Genomic DNA, 21,506 nt, shown 5'->3' with positions numbered 1-21,506 from the left:
GTGGACTTGTAGAGGTATACATCCATGGTAGCCAATATCTGAGTCCACTCAAATGGCTTGAACAAATGTTAAAGAAAGGTTTATGATACGTAATCCACATCATTTACATCTTGATCTAGAGATGCAATCCTCCCATCATAAACTACCATTATGTGAAGCACATCAAGATTGATGTGTTTTTGTCTTTGGCACTTCTTGAGGTTGTTCGGTTGTTTGAATCTCCTTGTTATTTGATAATCTGGTATTTTTTGAACTTCTTGTAACCTTTTTAGTTGTTTGGTACTTCGTGGCACATCTTGAGTGCTTTAACTCACTTTGGTGTTATTTGATTATTTGTCTTCTTTTGGTGTAGTTTGATAATTTGGTACTTTGTTATCTTGAGACTTTTTAGACATTTGTTACTTTCGAGCACTTCATGAGTGCTTTAACTATCTTTTGTGTTGCTCGATGATTTAGTACTTCCCACCTTGGTACTTTTTGTTGTTTGGTACTTCCAAACATTTCTTGAATTTTTGGTGCTTTGGCTCCCTATGGTGCTGTTTCATTATTTGGCACTTTTTCACCTTCTTGATACTTTTCAATCATTTGAGACTTTGTGGCATTTCTTGGGACTGTTTGAATGTTTGGTGTTGTTAGTAAGTTTGGTAGTTTGTTAGCAAGGTATTTTTCAATCATTTGGTACTTCTTGAAGTTTTTTAGTGCTTTGTCTCTTTTTGGTGTTGGTTGATGGTATGGTACTTTGTCACCTTGGTACTTTTTACTCGTTTGGTACTTTCCGGTATGTCTTGAGGTTTATTGGGCTTTAGCTTCCTTTGGTATTGCTTCATGGTTTGAGACTTTGTCAGGTTGGTACTTTTTTGTTGTTTGGTACTTTCGGGCATAACTCTAGGTTTTTTTGTTGCTTTGGATTTCTTTGGTGCTTTTTGATAATTTGGTATCACCTAAATACTTTGAATTGTTCGGCTCTTTGCATGTCTTGAGGCTGGTGATTTGGCTATGTTTGGTGTTGTTTTATCAATTTGGCTATTTATCATCTTGGTACTTTTTGAGTATTTGGTACTTTTTAGCACTTCTTGAGTTTTGTTGATTGTTTCAATCTTTTTTATTCTCTTTGTTAATTTAGAATTTTTAGTATGCTTAAGCAATTTTTAATGGCTTTTCTATTCCCTCGTTTCGATACTTTCTTGCATCATCGTGTCTAATCCTTAGAGTATGAATAACTACAAAATAAGAGCATGGAAGTGAAAATACATTATGAGTTTGTGCAGAAAGTGATTGCTAATGTTATGAATGGTCATACATTCAGTTTGTTTCTAAGGCTGCATACCCTCGATGCAGAGAACGCAATCCATGTTTTTGGCACATGTGTGAATTGTGGGGAGGCCTTGGAGGCTTCTGTTGTCATGGTGGGGAGCTTCATATTAGCATGTAGATACCTTTATCATCCTCTGTGCTTTAGTTATATATTGCATTCAAATGCAGTTTGCGCTAATATTTGTTGTAATTTTCCAATTTTTGTGGAAGCGAAGGCTTGGATTTTTTGATAGTCCACTATCTAGAGTATATCAATTGCTTTTTGCCCAAGTGATCAAAACTCGTGTTTGCTCTTTTGGTGAATGTAGGTAGAGGAAGTTTTGTTGGGGTTTGCAAACGCGGGATGGGCTGCGAGTACCCAAAAGAATCAAAATTTCCTAAAAGCTCAACTGCTTCCAACAAGATGATACATGAAATAATGTAAATGAAGTGTTGGTGCTAGTACTATGGAGGGAAAAGAATTTGAGGCATGGCACCAGGGCTTGGACAATGTTATGCACAATGAGGACATTGTAGATGTTGACTATACAGTGAGCATTGAAAAGAGGAAGGGGGTCTTGGGAGAAGGAGAGAGGGTTACTGAGGTCATAGACCTAGAGGGAGGCAACGTGGGTACAGATGTGTTTCCTAATGTGAGAATATAGTGCTTATCATAGGGCACCTTAGGCTAGGGTTGCTAATGACAATGCTGCATATGGAAAGGCTGGCAAAGAAGGGGTTGGTGATAATAAGTCAGCTCCAAATATTGAGTACACTAAAGAGAGAGTTAGGTGTAAAAAGTCTATTGGTGATTCTCATGGTGCTACAAATTTGAGTGCTGTTGAGAACTTCATCAAGAGGGTAAAGAGAAGGTTGATGATGACAAGAAGGTTGGCGTTGACAAGGCTGGTGGAAACAAGTGTGCTAGTGCAAAGGAGAAGGCTAATGGTGGTGACAACTTTGTTGGTTCCAAGGAGACGACTAGTGGTGGTGTCAACTTTGTTGGAGCAAAGGAGAAGGCTAGTGGTAGTGACAACTTTGCTGGTGCCAAGGATAAGGCTGTTTGGGACAAGCTAGCTGGTGATGTGGAGAAGGTTGTTCAAGAGAAGGCTGATGGTGCATGTAAGGCAAAGGCTGGCAAGAAGGGGGGTGTTAAAGTCAAGAAGCGGGTGCTCTTGTGGAAGAGGCAAGTGATGAGGGTGATAACGTGGAAGGTACAATTGAGAGCGAAAGTGTTAGTAAAAAGTGAGTTGATGAGGAGAAGGTTTCTAAAGAGAAGGCCAGTGGTGCATGTAAGGCAAAGGCTACTAGGAAGGGGGATGTTAAAGTAAAGAAGGGGGATGCTCTTGTGAAAGATGCCAGTTATGAGGGTGCTGAAGTGGAAGGTGCAATTGACAGTGGAATTGTAGAGGTGGGTAGAGCTACGAGTGATGCGCTGCATGGGGTTGAGAAAGATGCAAGTGATTGCATTCCCCCCCCCCCCCCCCCCCCCCCCCCCCCCTCTCTGTCAGCCCACTCTGTTGCATGGTTGCTACGATACTTGATGTTCAAAAAGGTCTGCAATGCTTGCTTCTTTGAGCTGCACCAACGATGGAGGAAAAACTACTCCTGGTCCATGTCTTCAACTTCGTCTACAATCTTGAGTTTGTCCTTTTCAAGAATCTCCTTTGGAGGATCTCCTTGAAACAATTTCAACCAAAAGAACATTGAAGATGGAGTGAGTCAACCAATCGCGCTTTCATAGACACATCTTTTTACCTCTTTAGTGACTGGAGATGTACTATATACTTAAAAATATTGTGGGTGAAATGCAAATGAAAAATGTGACGGAGTGTGGGCTTGGACACCCTAAGTCAAAGATCTACAGCAACACATGAGAAAACTGCGAACAACAAAATTAAACTTGAATAAGGATAGAGAGAGAGAGAGAGAGAGAGAGAGAGAGAGAGAGAGAGAGAGTGGTAGAATTCCACTTCGAGATGAACCGGCCCCAAAGATTGGTGCCCCCTCTGATATTTCTTTATTAATTCTTTAGAAAGGTACAATGTCTAAGGGTGCCAAGAGAGAGGTCCTAACAACTCTTATACACAATATAAGAGGTCCTAGAAGCTGGTGCCCCCAAAAGCTGTTAGCTCAAAATCCCTACGCCCAAAACCTACTAGTGTAGAATTTGGGACTGTCGTACAGATGCCACCTTATCAATGCCACAAAATCTAGGCTCGTCATACGGATATGCCACATCAGCATGTCTACGTAATTTGGGGCTTTGGTTTTTATTGTAAAGGGTTAAGGCCCCTCCGCCATAATCTGCAAATTTGGTTAGGATTAATTTATTATCCCTCGCCGCTTTTGGGCTGTTGGCCAAGATCTACAAGTTGAAGGCCATGCCAAGTCCCAAATATATGATATACCCCTTTCTTGAGAGAATGGTAATCGCCCTCGATTACGTCTACAAAACAAATAAGGGATGTCACTATTGTGCAGATGGCGGCATTGCCTACTGAGAGAGAGAGAGAGAGAGAGAGAGAGAGAGAGAGAGAGAGAGAGAGAGAGAGACTAATCTATCCAAAAATAATAATAATGCAATAAATTATCATAAAACAAAACTACTTCTGAATACAATAGTTCAATATTGCAATACACGACTAACCAATTACTTACAATCAATTATTATGAGAGAATATTATCCATATACAAACATAGAAATCAGTAATAGAGCTCAAGTTTTTCGAGCATAAGCTAATGTGCTACAAATCATTGTAAGACAAAATAAACATATTATTTTGCAATCATTTTCTTGATCACAATTACTTAACATGAAAAGTTAGATAATAAAAAATGTATCCCCTGTCTACAAAAGAATTGTTTTGTGTTTCATACTTGTCTGTAACTTATTAGTATCAAAGTTTAACCAATAAAGAACTTGGTTTTCATACTCTAGAGTTTGTCTCTTGAGCATAAACCGTTGTAAGACAGAATGATCATACCATTTTGTATCCCATTATTCAATTGGACTAATCAGCATAGAAATCTGATCAATGAAAAACTTTGTTCTTATATATAAATATGAACTTTCTTAGAGCAAGTTATTTCTTAAAATGCATGCAACGTGAATGATTGTAACAATCTTCTAAGCAAGATAAACAAATCCTACACAGAAATGTAAGCATACATTCAAGTGAAGCAGAAACATATTTTATACTCATGAAAAAAATACAACTATGAATTATACACGGACTAATCATTAAATTACCGGAGCACAAAATGACAACCCAAACCATATTCTCGATTATGGTTGATAAACGTGAAAGTTTGATCAATCAAAACAATTTTCTGAACAAGATAAATAAAGTATACATAAAGACATAAGCATACATTCAAGCAAGATAGAAATATATTTTCCACCCAAACAAGAAAACATCACTATGAATTATATATGATTCAACCATTGAATTATCAAAAATCAAAATCATTAAATTTTCAACAGACAAAAAAACGCTTAAATATAAGAATTTATACTGCACTACTTGATTGTGACCAATGAGCATAAAAATATGATAAAGAAACCTCTTATATACAAATATAAAAATTCATGAACTACCTTTTTTTTAATGCAAAATATAAGTTTTCTTAAATAAATTTGCAAGCGCAGAATAAAAAATACTAAATAAAAATGTCCTCAATATTATAGGAACTTAACTGACATATACAAATCAATACCATAAATTATATTATTATTTCCAGTATGTATAGCATTAAAAAAAGATTGTTCTAAATTTGTATAATTTTAACATGAGTATTAAGATTATAAATTATTGATAAGATTGAGTACAATACTTTATCTGCTTTGAAGAAGCACTACCAAGTCTTCAAGAGAAGACACTAGTGTGCATTCAAGCAGAAAATTTCATATTTCTTTTGTACTACTGTCTTTGAAAGACATAAGAGTGTACTTACATGCAATTTTTTTATTTTTTTTGGAGCACAACCAAGTCTTTAAGAAAAGACGATGGTGTATATTTAAACACGGACTTATTTTCTATTTTTCCTTCACAAATACGTCCTGAGAGGATAGTAGAGTGCATATATAAAAAAACTAGAACTGAGTATGTCCTAAATCAAAACTTGCTTCACATATCATTTAAAGTTTCATTTTTTTTAGTATATCTATTTCTTATAATTCAATTTCAACATTTTTTTATTATTATTTGCATAGCATGTTCTCAGAATATTATATCAAGGCAAATTTACAAGAACCTTTTTTGGAAATTAAACATAAAAAGAAAAATCTAATACTTTCTAGAAACAAACATGTACAATAATTTCGCACAATTCCCCCACCATCAGAAGGGCTACCGATCTGGGCTCTAAAAAATACCCCTGCATACCAAATAAAAAATTTAAACCCAATGAGCGGAGCACCAAATATTTGACTCATGAACCTTGCGTGGAAAAAGCTTCAATCATCTCAGCTTCAACACATCAAACAAACACAAACAGGCGAACAAAATACAAAACAAAAGACCTACAAAGAACAAAGACAATGGTCACCTTGAATAGGTCCAAGTATTAATAGGTATGATTATCAACGTCTACCAATAAAAGATGCCAACCCAGTGAGCAAAGCACCAGATATTCTACCAGTAGACCTTGCAGCAGACAAAGATTCGATTATGTCAGGTTCAACAAGTCAACAGAGCGCAAAAAAGCAACACCGAGACAGGAGACCTAAAGACAGTAATTCAAATGAATCATCTTCAAGTGATTCAACTGAATCACCCTCAACAGATCCGAGTATCATAGAAGAGCAGGCAATACATAGTTCCACAAACTACAAGAAGTAGACAAAATCCCCTCGAAAATGCCAACTATGATCTGCTACCTGCAACACATTTTTCCGCTAACACTGATCTTGATTTTAAAACTCTTGATGGTTATACTCACTAATTAAGATATCAAAAAGATAAGGATCAATTGTGTCCCGGTACTATGCATCACTCTAGATCACTCCTGGTGTTTTCAGTTTTTAGCTCTTCTCTTGTTGATTTGGCTTGGACCTGGCCTCGCTAGCCTCTTCATTGTGATTCAATACTTTGCCAATCCATTATAGGCTGTAGAGAACGTTGAGGTGTACTGTGGTGTCCATGGGGTGACCTGCTATAAGGTCTCGCTACAAAAAAAGATGGAGATGAAGATGTCCATGCAATAGTGCAAGGATAGGATGTAGAATAGAGGCCATTGAACGATATTGCTCATGGAGTGCCTAGGTCAAGGCATGCTTGCTGCCCATGGAGTGCATGTCTTCCATATGAAGCTCATGCCCTGCCACCACTCACTCTGCAGAAATGAGGATAGTGCTGCATGCCACCCGACCTACATGAGTCTCCATGCCTTCTCAGTTCTTTGCATGCCTTGTGACCTATTCCTCGTTGTGCATGTGATTCATCCACTGTTGAATTTCGCTTGCTTTAGTACAGCCTAAAGATTTCTATTTATATCAGCTCATTTGATGTATTTTTATTTCCTTAAATTATTTCGAATGATGGTTGGAACTTGGTCTTCTTTTTCAACCCACCAGCTACTTAGTCCAGCTTAGGTTCTTCTCCTGCTACATGGATTTTTTCATGTGTTTGCAGGGTTTGTCATTGTGTGATCTTGTCACTATGGCATCCCAATCTACCCCCATGGACTTAAACTTCGTGTGGATGGAGGATGTCGATCATACAATACCTTCCTCCTTGCCGACTATGGAGTCCCAAATCGATGATATTGAAGACATTGACGATGTTGATGCACTGCTTGGAGCCTCGAGTACACCCTTTTCCTCGCTCTTCAGTGAAGGCATTGAAGATCGTCGCCATTCGAATCCGGCAACATGCTCGACATCCTCCTGTTGCAGATTTGGGCTTTCGCTTAGGCAACCCAATGCTACGATGCGCTGTTGATCCACGAGCTACGCCATCACCCACTCGCCCCACGCTCCAACATGGTGCTCGTCCCGCAATCTCGCCCAATGTGCCAGAGTCAACCTCTACATGCAGGGGCAAGGGAAATCCTTTGTCAACAGCCCAGCTGCCCCCCCGCCCCCACACCCCACCCCCGGGCTCTTTGCGGAACCTCGCTATCAATGTGCCTAGATAGAGTGTTGTTGCCCCGCCCTCGATGGTCTTGGAAATTGTTGGTCCATGTTCCTACTACCTAGAAGCTTGCTTTATGAAGTGTGGTCACCATTGGACAATGTAATTTGTGAGTACTAATACAACAAATAAGTAATTGCGAGTTCCAAGTTTGTACTTGAGGAGAAGTCCAATTGTCACGTGACACATCCAACCCTATGTGTCCGTGGACAAGCTACAGCATGATCAGGGTTCAATTTAGCCAAGTCAGTCTAGAATAGGAAGTGATCAAGCACTTTCGTGAGTCTGTTCGCAGACCGTGCATGTCCAGACACTTAGATTAGATGCATATCCTCTGGTTGCACGCAGCATGATCATAAGCATTCCCATCAGAATCCTTCAGAGGAATTTTCCAGTACATTTAGCTTATTTTCCCTACTTTTGACATGTTTTACTTATTATTTGTAAGCGACTTTTGTTGGGAAGTAGGTAGGGCAAATTGAGTAAGTTTGTATATAAGCAAACCTAGACTAGCACTAATTGGCAAAAGAGGCAACAGGAGCACCTTGCTCAACAGACAACTTCTCAGCAAGACAAACCCCCGCGACTACTCTGCCGTTTTCTCCACAGAAGACCTAGTGTTTTTGCATCAGATCATCCTTGGCGATTTGTGCACAGCAGATCAGCCCCGGCGTCGTCAAGACACAGCAGATCAGCCTAGCGTTTTGCATTTGCAGAACCACCGGCGACAGCCAGACAAATTTCAGCCCTAGCATTTTTGGTTTGTAGCCCAACCTCAGCGTTTTTGCAGATCATCGCGACGCAACATCAAGAACCACTAGTGTTTTCCGTTTTCAGCCTTTAGCACTCGCAGATCAAGTCCCGAACCTCGCAGATCTCACCTTCCCACAACAGTTCCTCACCGCACGATCAGTTTCCGCAAGGTTTACAGTTTCAGCCCGGAAAACGCAGATTTCCGCATCTGTGTTTTCAGCGCGTCGTCGACGCATCGTCGCCATCGACATCGTCACCGACATAGAGTCAGAATTCAGCAGATAAAGATTTCCAGATTTCAGCCCGTCTCGTCTTCGTCCTCATCGTCGTCGACATCGTCGGCAAGTCCAAAGCATTGTAGAAATTTGTGCAATCATAAGTAGACCGCTCTCGCCATAGAGAGTGGGGCCATCGGAAAAGGGTTTTACAACGTCTGTGGTGTCGTATTCTCTTCTTTATCTCTCAGTCTCATACACTTTCATGCAGAGTGTCCCTTCACTTTGTTTGTGTTCATTGCACTCTCATTAAGAACGGAAGGCTCTCCCTTCCATAAGTAAAAGGAACCTTGAGCACAGTTCGGAGCACTCATCTTGAGCAAACTTCAAACATTCATTCCGCTGCACCTTACATTGGTATCAGAGCTTTGGCAGTGTTCTGTATCACTTAAGGAAAGAACCACAAGAATCACAAGAATTTTTTTGCTTGTTGCGGTCGCACGAACCCAAGTTCGCTTGGGCGTGTCGATTCCTAATCGTGTTTTTGAAGAGTGACAGGAATCCCAGGAAAGAAGGGCTTGTCCAGCCTCCCCTTGTGCCCCTTTTCAGTCATTGAGGCGGACCGTGCACTTAGCGGCCAGCCAATCGACATGAGGTGGGAGAAAGCAACCTTGGTGTGAGCGCAAGGCCGCCAAGTGGTGCGGGTGCGCCCACGGAAAAGAGCAGAACTCGGGTGAAGAGAAGATCCTTATCAAACACAGATTGCAAGCGAAAGAAGACCCTTAAGAACCTCAAGACCTCAAGACCCTCAAGAACCCAAGAACCCAAGACCCGCAAGAACCCAAGTTCCTCGTGAACTTAAGAGCCCACGACTTCAATGGATGGTCATCACTCGAAGCGGAGTAGATACTTCGCTTGGAGGTGATGAGCATGAGAGAGGCGAAGAAGAATTTTCCCCACTACGAGGTTTTTCCGACCCTTCCCCTTCCCCATCTACGCCAAGGATTGCACTATCTCCTATGGAGGCTTTCGACAAGAGAATGATGGCCAGGAAGTCAGAAAGCGAAGAAAGAATAGCAACCATCAACCGCAAATATGAAGAAAGAATGACAGGCATAGCGCGTGAGAGCGAGCAAGCACGCTTGGAAGCCAAAGCAAGACTAGCAGAATTTGATCGCGAGAACAACGAAAGAATGCAAGAGATGTTGCGACTTTTTTCTCAAGTGCATGTGCACTTTGCACAGAATTAGGAAAAGAGACTCTCTCAGTCTCTACTTCTCCAAAGCAAGACACACATGATTTGCATGATGATTTGAATGACAATGATTTGCATGATGATTTGAATGATAATGATGAGCATGATGATTTAGATGACAATGACAAGCATGATGATTTGCATGATCAAGATGTGATTTCTCACAAACATGATGATTTGCATGAAGATGACGTGGTTGTTCACAAGGATGATGTGTTAGTTGATACTTTCTCTAGTAAAGCTAACCTCATTGCAAATTCGATCAATCATGAAGAACCCATCTTGGCTCTAGAGCCTAGGTCCAAAGAACCCTCACACGAAGTATTATGTGTTCGCATGATTAGTACGCACGCATTGATCGAGTGTTTCATTCGTGATAGTTTCCTCTATTTTAGTCAACGGTTTTATGTGATCCTTTTTCCTAGGCATGACATATTGTACGTTGAGCACGTTTCCCTCATGAATGAGCATGGATATATGCGGATTATTCATGAAAAGCTAAAAAGTATGCATTCAAGGAAGTCACATTCCATGTCTCTCCCTTGGCACGACACAGTTGTAGTAAGCGCACATGAAAGTATGAGCATCAAGCATGGGCATTTCCGTCGTGAATTGCCACAGTTGATTGATTTAGATCAAAAACCCAAGATTCGATCTCATTGGTTGTGTGTGTGTGGTGAACAGTTTGGCACTCCGTCTCTTTGTTCATCTACATTGCATGCACAATCTTTGAGGAAGACAACATTTTTTCCAGTCACTTTACATGGAATAGGTATGTTCATTGTTTTGTGTTGGAAATGGTTTCAAGAATTTTCAGCCATGGAGATTCTTGAAGAAGAAAGAAGCATGACTCTCGACGAAGTTGAAGCATTGAAGGAGCCACAGAAGACTTTGTGTCGCTTTCGGCACGGCCCAAAGAGGCAAGTGTTGCAGACCTTTATGAAGTTCAAGTATCGCATGACCCGCGCATCAGAGTGGGCCGACGAAGAGTCCTTTCGAGGATTTCGGATGTTGTTGGCGATCTCCCTCGACGCCATACAGTTCGGTCCCAGTACCTCACTTTGAAAAGGAGGGGATGTCACGTGACACATCCAACCCTATGTGTCCGTGGACAAGCTACAGCATGATCAGGGTTCAGTTCAGCCAAGTCAATCTAGAATAGGAAGTGATCTAGCACTTTTGTGAGTCTGTTCGCAGACCGTGCATGTCCAGACACTTAGATTAGATGCATATCCTCTGGTTGCACACAGCATGATCATAAGCATTCCCATCGGAATCCTTCAGGGAAATTTTCCAATGCATTTAGTCTATTTTTCCTATTTTTGACATTTTTCACTTATTATTTGTAAGTGACTTTTGTTGGAAAGTAAGTAGGGCAAATTGAGTAAGTTTGTATATAAGAAAACCTAGACTAGCACTAATTGGTAGAAGACGCAGCAGGAGCACCTTGCTCAATAGGCAACTTCTCAACAAGACCAACCCCCGCGACTACTTTGGCGTTTTCTCCACAGAAGACCTAGCGTTTTTGCATCAGATCAGCCTTGGCGATTTGTGCCCCGGCGTCGTCAAGACACAGCACATCAGCCTATCGTTTTGCATTTGCAGAACCACTGGCGACAGCCAGACAAATTTCAGCCCTAGCGTTTTTGGTTTGCAGCCCAACCTCAGCGTTTTTGCAGATCATCGCAACGGAACATCAAGAACCACCAGCGTTTTCAGTTTTCAGCCTTTAGCACTGACAGATCAAGTCCCGAACCTCGCAGATCTCACCTTCCTGCAACAGTTCCTCGCCGCACGGTCAGTTTCCGCAAGGTTTATTGTTTCAGCCCAAAAAACCCAGATTTCAGCATTTGCATTTTCAGCGCGTCGTCGTCGCATCGTCACCGACATAGAGTCAGAATTCAACAAATAAAGATTTCCAGATTTCAACCCGTCTCGTCGTCATCCTCATCGTCGTCCTCATCGTCGGCAAGTCCAAAGCATTGTAGAGATTTGTGCAATCATAAGTAGACCATTCTCGCCATAGAGAGTGGGGCCTTCGGAAAAGTGTTTTGCAACGTCTCTGGTGTCGTATTCTCTTCTTTATCTCTCAGTCTCATATACTTTCATGCACAGTGTCTCTTCACTTTGTTTGTGTTCATTGCACTCTCTCATTAAGAACGGAATGCTCTCCCTTTCGTAAGTAATAGGAACCTTGAGCACAGTTCAGAGCACTCATCTTGAGCAAAGTTCAAACATTCATTCCGTTGCACCTTACACCGATTAATCTCCTGCACATTTTGGAACCTTCAATTGAAGTGATATTAACCTTCTTCTCAATTGGAGACTAGAGTGGAAGTCTCATTAACATAATCAGTTTTGTACTTATGTCAATCAACAATATTTTTTTGGCTTTGTACAATGTCATTATCATCATCGTAACTAAAGAGCACAGGGTCTTCAATGAAGACCCCATCATGGGATTGATGGCAAGCAGAGCACGCATGCATCTCAAGGATGATCAACGACCAACAAAAAAGCGAGGTCCACGTCCCCCCCCCCCCGCCTGGATTCGAACCCACGACCTGGGTCATGGTAGCGTGATGGGCTAACCATGCAGGCAGTACTCCCGCTGTTTTCTATCATCAGCCTCATTGAAAACTGCATTTTCAGCTCTGCTTTGCATGATAAATCTGTTGCATTTTGCACGCCAAACCTATGTTTTTTGTAGCTAGTGTTTAGTTCTTTAAGTCAGCAGTGGTGCCTTTGATTATCCAGAACTCCTCATTTCTCGACCACTCTTCTAGTGTGATACCCTATCACCTTACCTCCAGTAAGGCTGTAAAACACAGTATTGTCATCATTACTAGTAGGTAGACGAGAAAAATCGTATTGAGAGTCTCCACAATAAACTTGTTGCTAAAACGGGAAAAGCCTTAATCTACATCTTCTTAGAAATCAGTAGCCGTTAATCCCGAGTCAAAGTGTTCCAATCTGAGGCAACCACCAGGCAAGTCTACAGGCATGGTGAGCCTACGTTTGGAACCACATCTTTTACAGAGACAAAGAAATATCTAGAGCTTCCATCTTTTAGCAATCTAGTCAAAGCCCCAAGATGAGCCTCTATTTGTGGGGTGCCTATAAAGCAAGACCCTGGCCTAACTATTCCACAAATCAACAAATAACATCCATGCTCCAACGTTGCTAAGATTCAGTCCTGTAAAGGAGACCCAACCATCCATAGATCTCAATAAGATTCACAATGCTAGGTGGAGGAGTAGATCAGCCCTAGTATTTTTCTCTAGATTAGCTATTGTTTTTTTGGATTAGCCCCTTGGTGTTTTTTGCTCAAATCAGCTTAGTGTCTTCAACAACGACATTCAACCCTAGCGTTTTTGCCCTGCATCATCAGATCAGTCCTAGGCTTCCTAGCATTGTGCATCACTCTAGATCACCCCTAGCATTTTCAGTTTTTAGCCCTTCCCTTGCCAATTTGGCTTGGACCTGACCTTGCTAGCCTCTTCATTGTGATTCAATACTTCAACAACCCATCGAGCCTACCCTCGGCCATTCCCTTGCCATCATTAAATACTCCCATTGTTTTCTATCATCGGCCTCGTTGAAAGCTGTATTTCAGCCCTGGTTTACATGATAAACCTGTTGCGTTTTGTGTGCCAGATCCACGTTTTTTGTAGCTAGCTTTCAGTTCTTTAGGCCAGCGTTGGTGCCTTTTATTATCCAGAACTACTCATTTATCCGCCACTCTTCTAGTGTGATTCTTGATCACCTTATCTCCAGTAAGGCTGTAACACACAATATCATCGTCATATAAGTACTCCCGTTGTTTTCTATCATCGGCCTCATTGAAAGCTGCATTTTCAGCCGTAGTTTATATGGTAAATCTGTTGCGTTTTGCATATCAAATCTACATTTTGTTTAGCTAATTTTCAGTTCTTTAAGTCAGCGCTGGTGCCTTTGATTCTCCAAAACTGCTCATTTCTCTACCACCCTACCTCCAATAAGACTATAAGACACAATATCATCGCCATTACTAGCAGAGAGACGAGAAAAATTGCATTGAGAGTCTCCACAATGAACTTTTGCTGAAAAAGGAAAGGCTTGGATCTACATCTTCTTAGCAATCAATAGACATTAATCTAGAGTCAAAGTGTTCCAATCTGAGGCAACCACCACGGGAGTCCGCACGCATCGTGGGCCTACATTTGGAACCACATCTTTTACAGGGACAAGGATTTATTTGGAGCTTCCATCTTTTAGCAATCTAGTCAAAGCCCCAAGATGAGCCTCTATTTGTGGGGTGCCTATAAAGCAAGACCCCGGCCTAGCTGTTCCACAAGCTGACAGATAATGCCCATGCTCTAATGTTGCTAAAATTCAGCCCTATAAAGGAGACCCAACCATCCATCGATCTCAATAGGATTCGCAATGCCAGGTGTAACAAACTACTGACGTGTCAAAGCCTAAAGAATGGAGCCAACTTACAGATATTGACCGAGGGCCTAAACCCTAAGAAGAACAAGCAATAGAAGAAGAAGTCCTACCAACTTATGGGGACCCCGTCCGATGGGGCCCCAAGTGACATAAAGAATTAAAATAAAGCAGGATCCACACAAAGGAGAAAAAAATTAAAAAATGATGACGTGGCAGATTTCCGAAAATTGCGCTGGCATGATGACGAGGCAGGCTGTACGGATTTCCGCGTTCTGCACTGGCTGATGACGTGGCAGGCTGTACGGATTTTCGTGATCTACGCTGGCAGCTTTTGGCTTTGCTATTTGGACCACAAGCTTTTGAGTTTTGAAGGCTTTTCTCTGTAACTGCTTTTCAGGCCAAGGGCCTTTAAATATGAGGTTAGGGCTCATTCTCTGGCATGCATTCTGGAAGGTGCGGAGTCTGGAGTACCGGCTTGTACTTTGATGATGCAATATAAAGAAATATCGAAAGGGGCGCCAAGGTTTGGGGCCAATACTCTCTGGGGTGGAATTTCGCCACTCCGTGTCGCGTGTCGTCTCTCTCTTTCAGTTCAGTTGTTATTGAAGTACTAAAATTCTGTTCAGTCTACTCATCAGGCGTGTGCTTTTTTGAAAGCATACCGGTCCTACAAAAGAAGAGACAGAGCTTTTGGAATTTTATTTGAGGCATCTTCGCCTTCCAACCCGGACTTATTAGCCACTCCCACCCTTACTTCATCGCGCATCGGGCGTGCTCCCATCTTCATCGCTGTGTCGTACAGGGCATAAGCCATAGCAAACCCAAGACTTGGAATTCATGGATTCATCAGAATATTTGCAGTTTCTGCTCAATGAGCTTCACGACATTCATTCGCGGCATCCTCAGCAGAATCTTCCTCTGCTGCAAAGTTTTAATAATTTTTGAGCTACATGTTATCCCCTCTGATGCCCCAGGTGGTACCTCCTCCTTCGGTACCAGAAAGTAGGAGAGCTTCCAACCGGCAACCTTCTCAGCCATCTGTTCCGATCGGGGGAGTCTTCAGGAATATGGTGCAGCCATCTGACCCTGATCCATTGCCACCGCCTTTGCCCCCATCTCCACCACCACCGCCACCAAGCTACAATGTTTGGAGCCCATATGGATACCCTTATTATCCATACCCGGGACATGCACCTAACCAACCCAAAGATTTTAAAGATGGTGGCACAACAGTCAAATTTTTCACTTTTTCCGGGGTGAAAGATCGCAAGAAAGCATTGCAATTTCTACAGCAATTCAACAACATCTATGCTTTGGGGAACTATACAGTAGAATCCAAGATTGCTCGGGCAGCGGGATTTTTGCTATGCAATGGTGGAGTTCAATCGCGACACAACCGCATGCTCCAAGGACCTGGCAAGCTTTCAAGACAGTTTTTGCATGTAGTTACATGACTTCGATGTTTGAAGTCCGGATTTTGGCAGTGGGGCAACTTGAAAATGCTTGCCACTGAAACCATGGACGACTATAACCAAAGGTTTCTCGACGTGTACCTTCCGGTGTCCTTCTTTAAGTTCATTCCCTTGGAGGACCAGTGCGAGCACTACACCATTGGACTACCATCACCATTGTAGGAATATTGACTTTCCAAGCAAGTCTCTACCATGCAAGACCTTATGGACCATGCCACGGTCGGCTACAAGCTCATGAAAGGAAATTTGGAGTTTACCACAGAAGAACCTCCAGCCACTAACCGGAACTCCCGGCAACAATGAACAAATTCTCGGGAATCCCGTGAAAACCAACCTCAACGGCCTCATCTGACACAACATCAACGAGACGCCTTGTTACAAGAAGGCCGATGCTTCGAATGTTTCCAAACAAGGCATACATTCAATACATATCCTGAGCGAGCCTCGACATCCTCAGTGCAACCTTCTGCTCCCACGTCAGACAGATCCCCGAGGCCACCTCCGGCCAAGAAGGCTAGACCTGCTATTGGACTAGTACCCGATATTTATGATTTACACCTCGAGAGCTTAATGAATTATGTAGAGCTTATGGAAAAGTCAACAGCTTGAAAGCCCTTATTTTCTTTGACCCCGGAGCTATGGAGAACTTCATCCATCCACAATTCTTGAAGCAAATGCACTTTGACTATGATGCAGAGGGTGGAGAAATTGAAGCTGAGCTGGCCACGAGGCAAACTCAGAAAGTGGTACTGCTCATTGGTGCACTTCCAGTGACTATACAAGATTATCATGGAAAAGTCGATTTCCACATTATGAAGTTGGGCAATTGCGACGTTCTCTTGGGTATCGACAAGAATGATGCAACTCTCTAGGTCCGGAACCGAACCATCACAGTGATGCAGAAGGGCAAGCCCGTTGTCCTCAAAGTTCGGTTGTCTGAACAAAACCCTGAATGACCTCTCTAGTTGTTTTCTAGTTAGATACTTTTGAACATTGTTTGAGAAAGTATTGTTTGAAATGGATGCTATCTGTTTTAAACCTGTCTTGGTGCCGATTTGAATTGTTTGACTCTGGTTTGATACTGGGTTCAACGATGGGTGATTTTACTTCCGGGTGGAGTAGTGACAAATTATGTTTGAGAATGCTTGTTCATACTCATGGCCCGGACCCTTATGGTTATGCGGGAGGAGCATTAAGAAGTCTGACTCTCAGCACCTCCGAACGACGCAGGCTACGGTCTGGGGGGCGTTTGGTTGTAAAAGGCCTCTATATCTCCCGGCCCGGACCTTTTTAGCTTATGGGAGAGGAGTGAAGAGGGAGTCGTTAAATATCTCCTAGCCCGGACCTTGTTAGGTTATGCGGGAGGAGTGTTCATCGGTGACTTTATGTTTCTAAGTCTTGTAACATGCATATGTGAGCATTTGTGTTGCATTCTGATGTGCCAATTACTGAATATTCCTAATTGGAGGAGATTGCCTGGGTATGTAATTTTAGTTCATCAAGACACCCGTGGAGGATCAGTACGGTCTGGGTGTGATGGCTAATTTTACTACGCCGGAATATAAGGAGTTCCGTTCTGGACGAAAGGAGAAGCTAACTCCTTGATCAAAAGAGCAGAAAGGAGAAGCTAACTCCTTAATAAAAAGAGCAAACTGATTGTCCCTTGGAAATTTTGAGCTAACTTGAGTTGTTTTGCAGATATGCTGTAATCGTGAACGATTACTCTCTTTCAAGAAGGGGAGATGTAACAAACTACTGACGTGTCAAAGCCTAAAGAATGGAGCCAACTTACAGATGCCGAGCGAGGGGCCTAAACCCTAAGAAGAACAAGCAATAGAAGAAGAAGTCCTACCAACTTATGGGGACCCCGTCCGATGGGGCCCCAAGTGACATAAAGAATTAAAATAAAGCAGTATCCACACACAGGATAAAAACTGATGGCGTGGCACATTTCCAAAAATTGCATTGGCTTATGATGTAGCAAGCTATACGGATTTCCGCGTTTTCGCTGGCTGATGACATGGCAGGCTGTACGGATTTTTGTGATTTACGCTGGCAGCTTTTGGCTTTGCTATTTGGACCACAAGCTTTTGAGTTTTGAAGGCTTTTCACTGTAACTGCTTTTCAGGCCAAGGGCCTTTAAATATGAGGTTAGGGCTCATTCTCTGGCATGCTTCCTAGAGAAGGCGTAGAGTCGGGAGTACCGGCTTGTACTTTGATGATGCAATATAAAGAAATACCAAAAGGGGCGCCAAGGTTTGGGGCCAATAATCTCTGGGGTGGAATTTTGCCACTCCATGTCGCGTGTCGTCTCTCTTTTTCAGTTCAATTGTTATTGAAATGCTAAAAGTCTGTTCAATCTGCTCTTTTCTATAGGCAGGTGGTGCCCGTCTTGTGACACCAGGTGGAAATGCAGATCAGTCCTAGTGTTTTCCTCTAGATTAGCTATCGTTTTTTTGGATTAGCCCCTTGGTATTTTTTGCTCAAATCAGCTTAGTGTCTTTAGCAACAGCGTTCAGCCCTAGCGTTTTTGCCCTGCATCATCAGATCAGTCCTAGCATTGTGCATTACTCTAGGTCACCCCTAGCATTTTCAGTTTTTAGCCCTTCCCTGGCCGATTTGACTTGGACCTGCTAGCCTCGCTAGCTTCTTCATTGTGGTTCAGTACTTCGACAACCCATCAAGCCTATCCTCGGCCATTCCCTCGCCATCATTAAATACTCTCGTTGTTTTCTATCATTGGCCTCATTGAAAGATGCATTTTCAGCCCTAGTTTACATGATAAACTTGTTGCATTTTGCATGCCAAATCTATGTTTTTGGTAGCACTCGTGCCTTTGATTTCCAGAACTACTCATTTCCCCACCACTCTTCTAGTGTGATACCCAATCACCTTACCTCCAGTAAGGTTATAACGCACAATATCGTCGTCATTACTAGCAGCTAGACGAGAAAAATTGCATTGAGAGTCTCTACAATGAACTTCTTGTTGAAAAGGGAAAGGCCTGCCAGAACCAGCAGGAAGAGGGAAGTGAAGGGGACATTGCAATATTGAGGTAGGCAATGTGTTGTAGCAGCTTCATCCGGGATCCAGCGAGAAGACTATTGCTGCAGAAGCAGAAAATTCCTACAAAACCTGTCGCCTAGCGGAGTACTTGACAAAAGACGATGAGAGAGATTGAGGAGGCCGGTACCACGGAAGGCATCTGGCTTTATGACGCAATGTATGGACCGCTAGCCACAATTGTGCATGTGGCATCCGGTCACTACATCCTCTCTTATAGAGCCGTATATCCATCCTCTCTTATAGAGCCCCAATCTGTCCTATCCTCATACCAGCATGAAATGACAGAGGTGACCTCTACCACCAAGGATGTGCTTAGCACTCTTTGCTCAACCGTTAGCATTCCAGCTGGCCTACCGTATCGATTGCCATCTCTGAGCAGCTGTCCTTGGATCTTTGCAATTGAAATTAAGACAAAAAACATCTCTAATGCATCGAAGTTTTTGGAAATCAGCAATTGCGCCTCCATTATCTCAAATTCTATCTCATCAATGGTTGATGGCATTTGACAATCTGAGCAAAGATTGCACCATCCACCATGATGATCTTGAGCAAGGGGAGGGTGTAAATCATAAAGAACAGCCCTTCAAAACATACACCCAGTGCCAACATAGACAGGTCCCTGAACCCCATCCAGAGCACGCATGCCACCATCAAAGAACACAGTATTGTGGTTTGCATATTTGTCACTTGGATAAATATTTTCAAACCTTTGTGGAAAGTGCACATAGCTTATGTTTTCCCCTCCTATTGCCAGCATGAAGCACATCCCTGCCCTTAGAGCTTGTGAGTTGTGAATGTAATGGTCACAATCTAGGCTGAGAATGAAGGGTGCATTGGACAACATGGCAGATGTTCGAGCCAAGAAATTCGTTGCCCCTGCCTTCTTGCTGTGATAACAGCCTTGCTGCTTTTCTCCCGACACGTATACCAGCATAGGCAAGCGTGTGTCTATACCAGTAAGATCCATAAAGTTGTTCTCTGATTTGCCAACAAGTGGCTGGGCACTTGGAGGCCTCAGCATTACCTAGAGATAACAGCCAGTCCTCATTGGGAGGAATGTTTTATCTGTATGATACCGGCATGGTCGTAAATTGTAGGGATTCTCCTAGAAGGAAATACAACAAATTGCCAAAGCCTACATCGTACTCCCATGAAGCAAGAAATCTCTCTCAAACAAACCCCATAGGCGTTATGACACATACCAGCCCAAAACATTGATAAAGATATTTCAATCCCATACATTGCCACACATTACAAGCATAAACTCCATTAACTTCACTTCAAATTATTAGACAGTTGGCATATGAATGACATGCACGCACGAAAAATTCGAAAAGTTGACCACACCTCCATTTCCCAAAACATGTGACCAGCAATCAAACCAAAAGCATAATTACACACCTTGCTGCAAATAACCTCCTCCGCTTCCCTTTCAGATACTTGTAAAAGCTGCATAGAAAATAGTTAAACGATATAAGAAAATTTGGCTTCTTCCAATAACGAAAAAAGATATCGCCTTGATAGAAAATCTATGGTTTAAGTAGTCCCAATGCCCAAAAAACCCTAAGTTTAGTGGAAATATTTGCTTCACCATAAAAAGATAAGAATGAAAACGAACATGCCTTTCCATTCTAATCAGACTAATCATTCTTTTTCAAGACTTAACCCTACAGCCAAAGAAAACTCTGATTCAAGATTCATGCTCTGAACTTTTCTGAATTTGGTAGATATTACATCATCATTGCATTTGCATAAAGCTTCTAGAGTGGCATCAGTTTGTCGGAGCTAATTAAGCATCAGCTAAATAAATTAGAGTGTAGAATAAGATTTCAAGAGCTTGTCATTTGCCCTCCCATTACCAGTAGAAAAAATCATACAAATAAGACGACGATAGAGCAAACAAATTTAGATTCTAGAAAGCTCTAAGATAAAACTATGAAGCAATCATTGCCATGAATCTAAAATGATACACTTACGAAGGACAGGCCCACCTCTCTCACAGTGACATGTAGCATCAGATTTGTCTTCAAGAAGTAAAAAGAATCTTGACTCGGGTATGGTTTTCAGATGCAGTCAAAGAAGGGCAGTCAAAGAAATCCTAATCAGAGAAAAACCACAGGAAACTAGGCTCATATCATTGTTCACAAGTCTTGTCTAAAATTTCCTATTAGCTGACATCTACAGTTACAGATTGAACAATCAATGTTTGCTTGTCTTAGAGATCTCCCAAAGGTGGAAACATAGTTCTTATCAATAAAGTCATGGCTGAGATAACACAATTGATATCCCAGCTATCATACTTGGATGAGGGTGCAAATCCGTTTTGCACGTCACAGTGAAACTCAGCCAATCCTTCCTTGCAAAACTAGAAGCTCACGAACAACAAATAAACCGCACGCATGCACACACACACACACACACACACACACTCTTCCGAGCCCATGAGTCTCCCTCTCTCTCTCTCTATCGACTTTACCCCTGAGCCCTCTCCTTCTGCCCTTAAGCCCTCTCTATGGACTTTACCCCTCTCCTTCTGCATCCAGATAAAGTGGGCGTTCTCCAAACGTGCGTTGAAACAGCATTGCATTGGCTTGCTTGATATGGCAACCCACCAGGCAGAAAGTAGAGAGAACTCCTTTCTTTGCGCATGTGAGAGTCCATCACTATGTAGAGACACAGCTTTTGGTCAAGATTTGCCCCTTGTTTGCCATTGCTGGTGTTTTTCTCCAGCGCACCTTTGTGAAGCATGCTTGTAATCGTGAACGTGGCTGGTGATCATGATGAGTATAATGGAGTTGCATCAATAGTGAAACCTATTTGAACACAAGGATCAACAAAGATGGAAGCAAAAGCCAGTAGAAGCCTATCCTGCAAGTCGATCGTT

The 21,506-nt window shown here is 42.2% G+C and overlaps 1 protein-coding gene and 2 pseudogenes across 1 annotated transcript in view; all 3 read right to left on the bottom strand.

Moving 5' to 3' along the window:
• Positions 1–3,811: 3,811 nt before the first annotated feature.
• Positions 3,812–21,506, bottom strand: part of LOC147454500 (uncharacterized) — a 35,727-nt gene continuing 18,032 nt past the window's right edge. Inside the window, exons 2-4 of the mRNA XM_086516442.1 lie at positions 20,024–20,071; positions 5,605–5,673; positions 3,812–4,626 (exon numbers count right to left, since the gene is read on the bottom strand). Of these exons, the coding sequence (XP_086372568.1) occupies positions 4,543–4,626; positions 5,605–5,673; positions 20,024–20,071 (201 nt within the window). The 3' untranslated portion in view covers positions 3,812–4,542. The remainder of the gene's footprint in view (positions 4,627–5,604; positions 5,674–20,023; positions 20,072–21,506) is intronic.
• Positions 18,294–20,012, bottom strand: LOC147454501 (cellulose synthase-like protein D4 pseudogene; annotated as a pseudogene).
• LOC147454502 (cellulose synthase-like protein D2 pseudogene) lies at positions 18,326–19,124 on the bottom strand (annotated as a pseudogene).

This window comes from Adiantum capillus-veneris, chromosome 7 (genome assembly GCF_014529385.1).
Source record: "Adiantum capillus-veneris isolate H3 chromosome 7, ASM1452938v2, whole genome shotgun sequence".
Taxonomy (NCBI): Eukaryota; Viridiplantae; Streptophyta; class Polypodiopsida; order Polypodiales; family Pteridaceae; genus Adiantum; species Adiantum capillus-veneris.
This window is presented reverse-complemented; position numbering and strand designations above follow the sequence as displayed.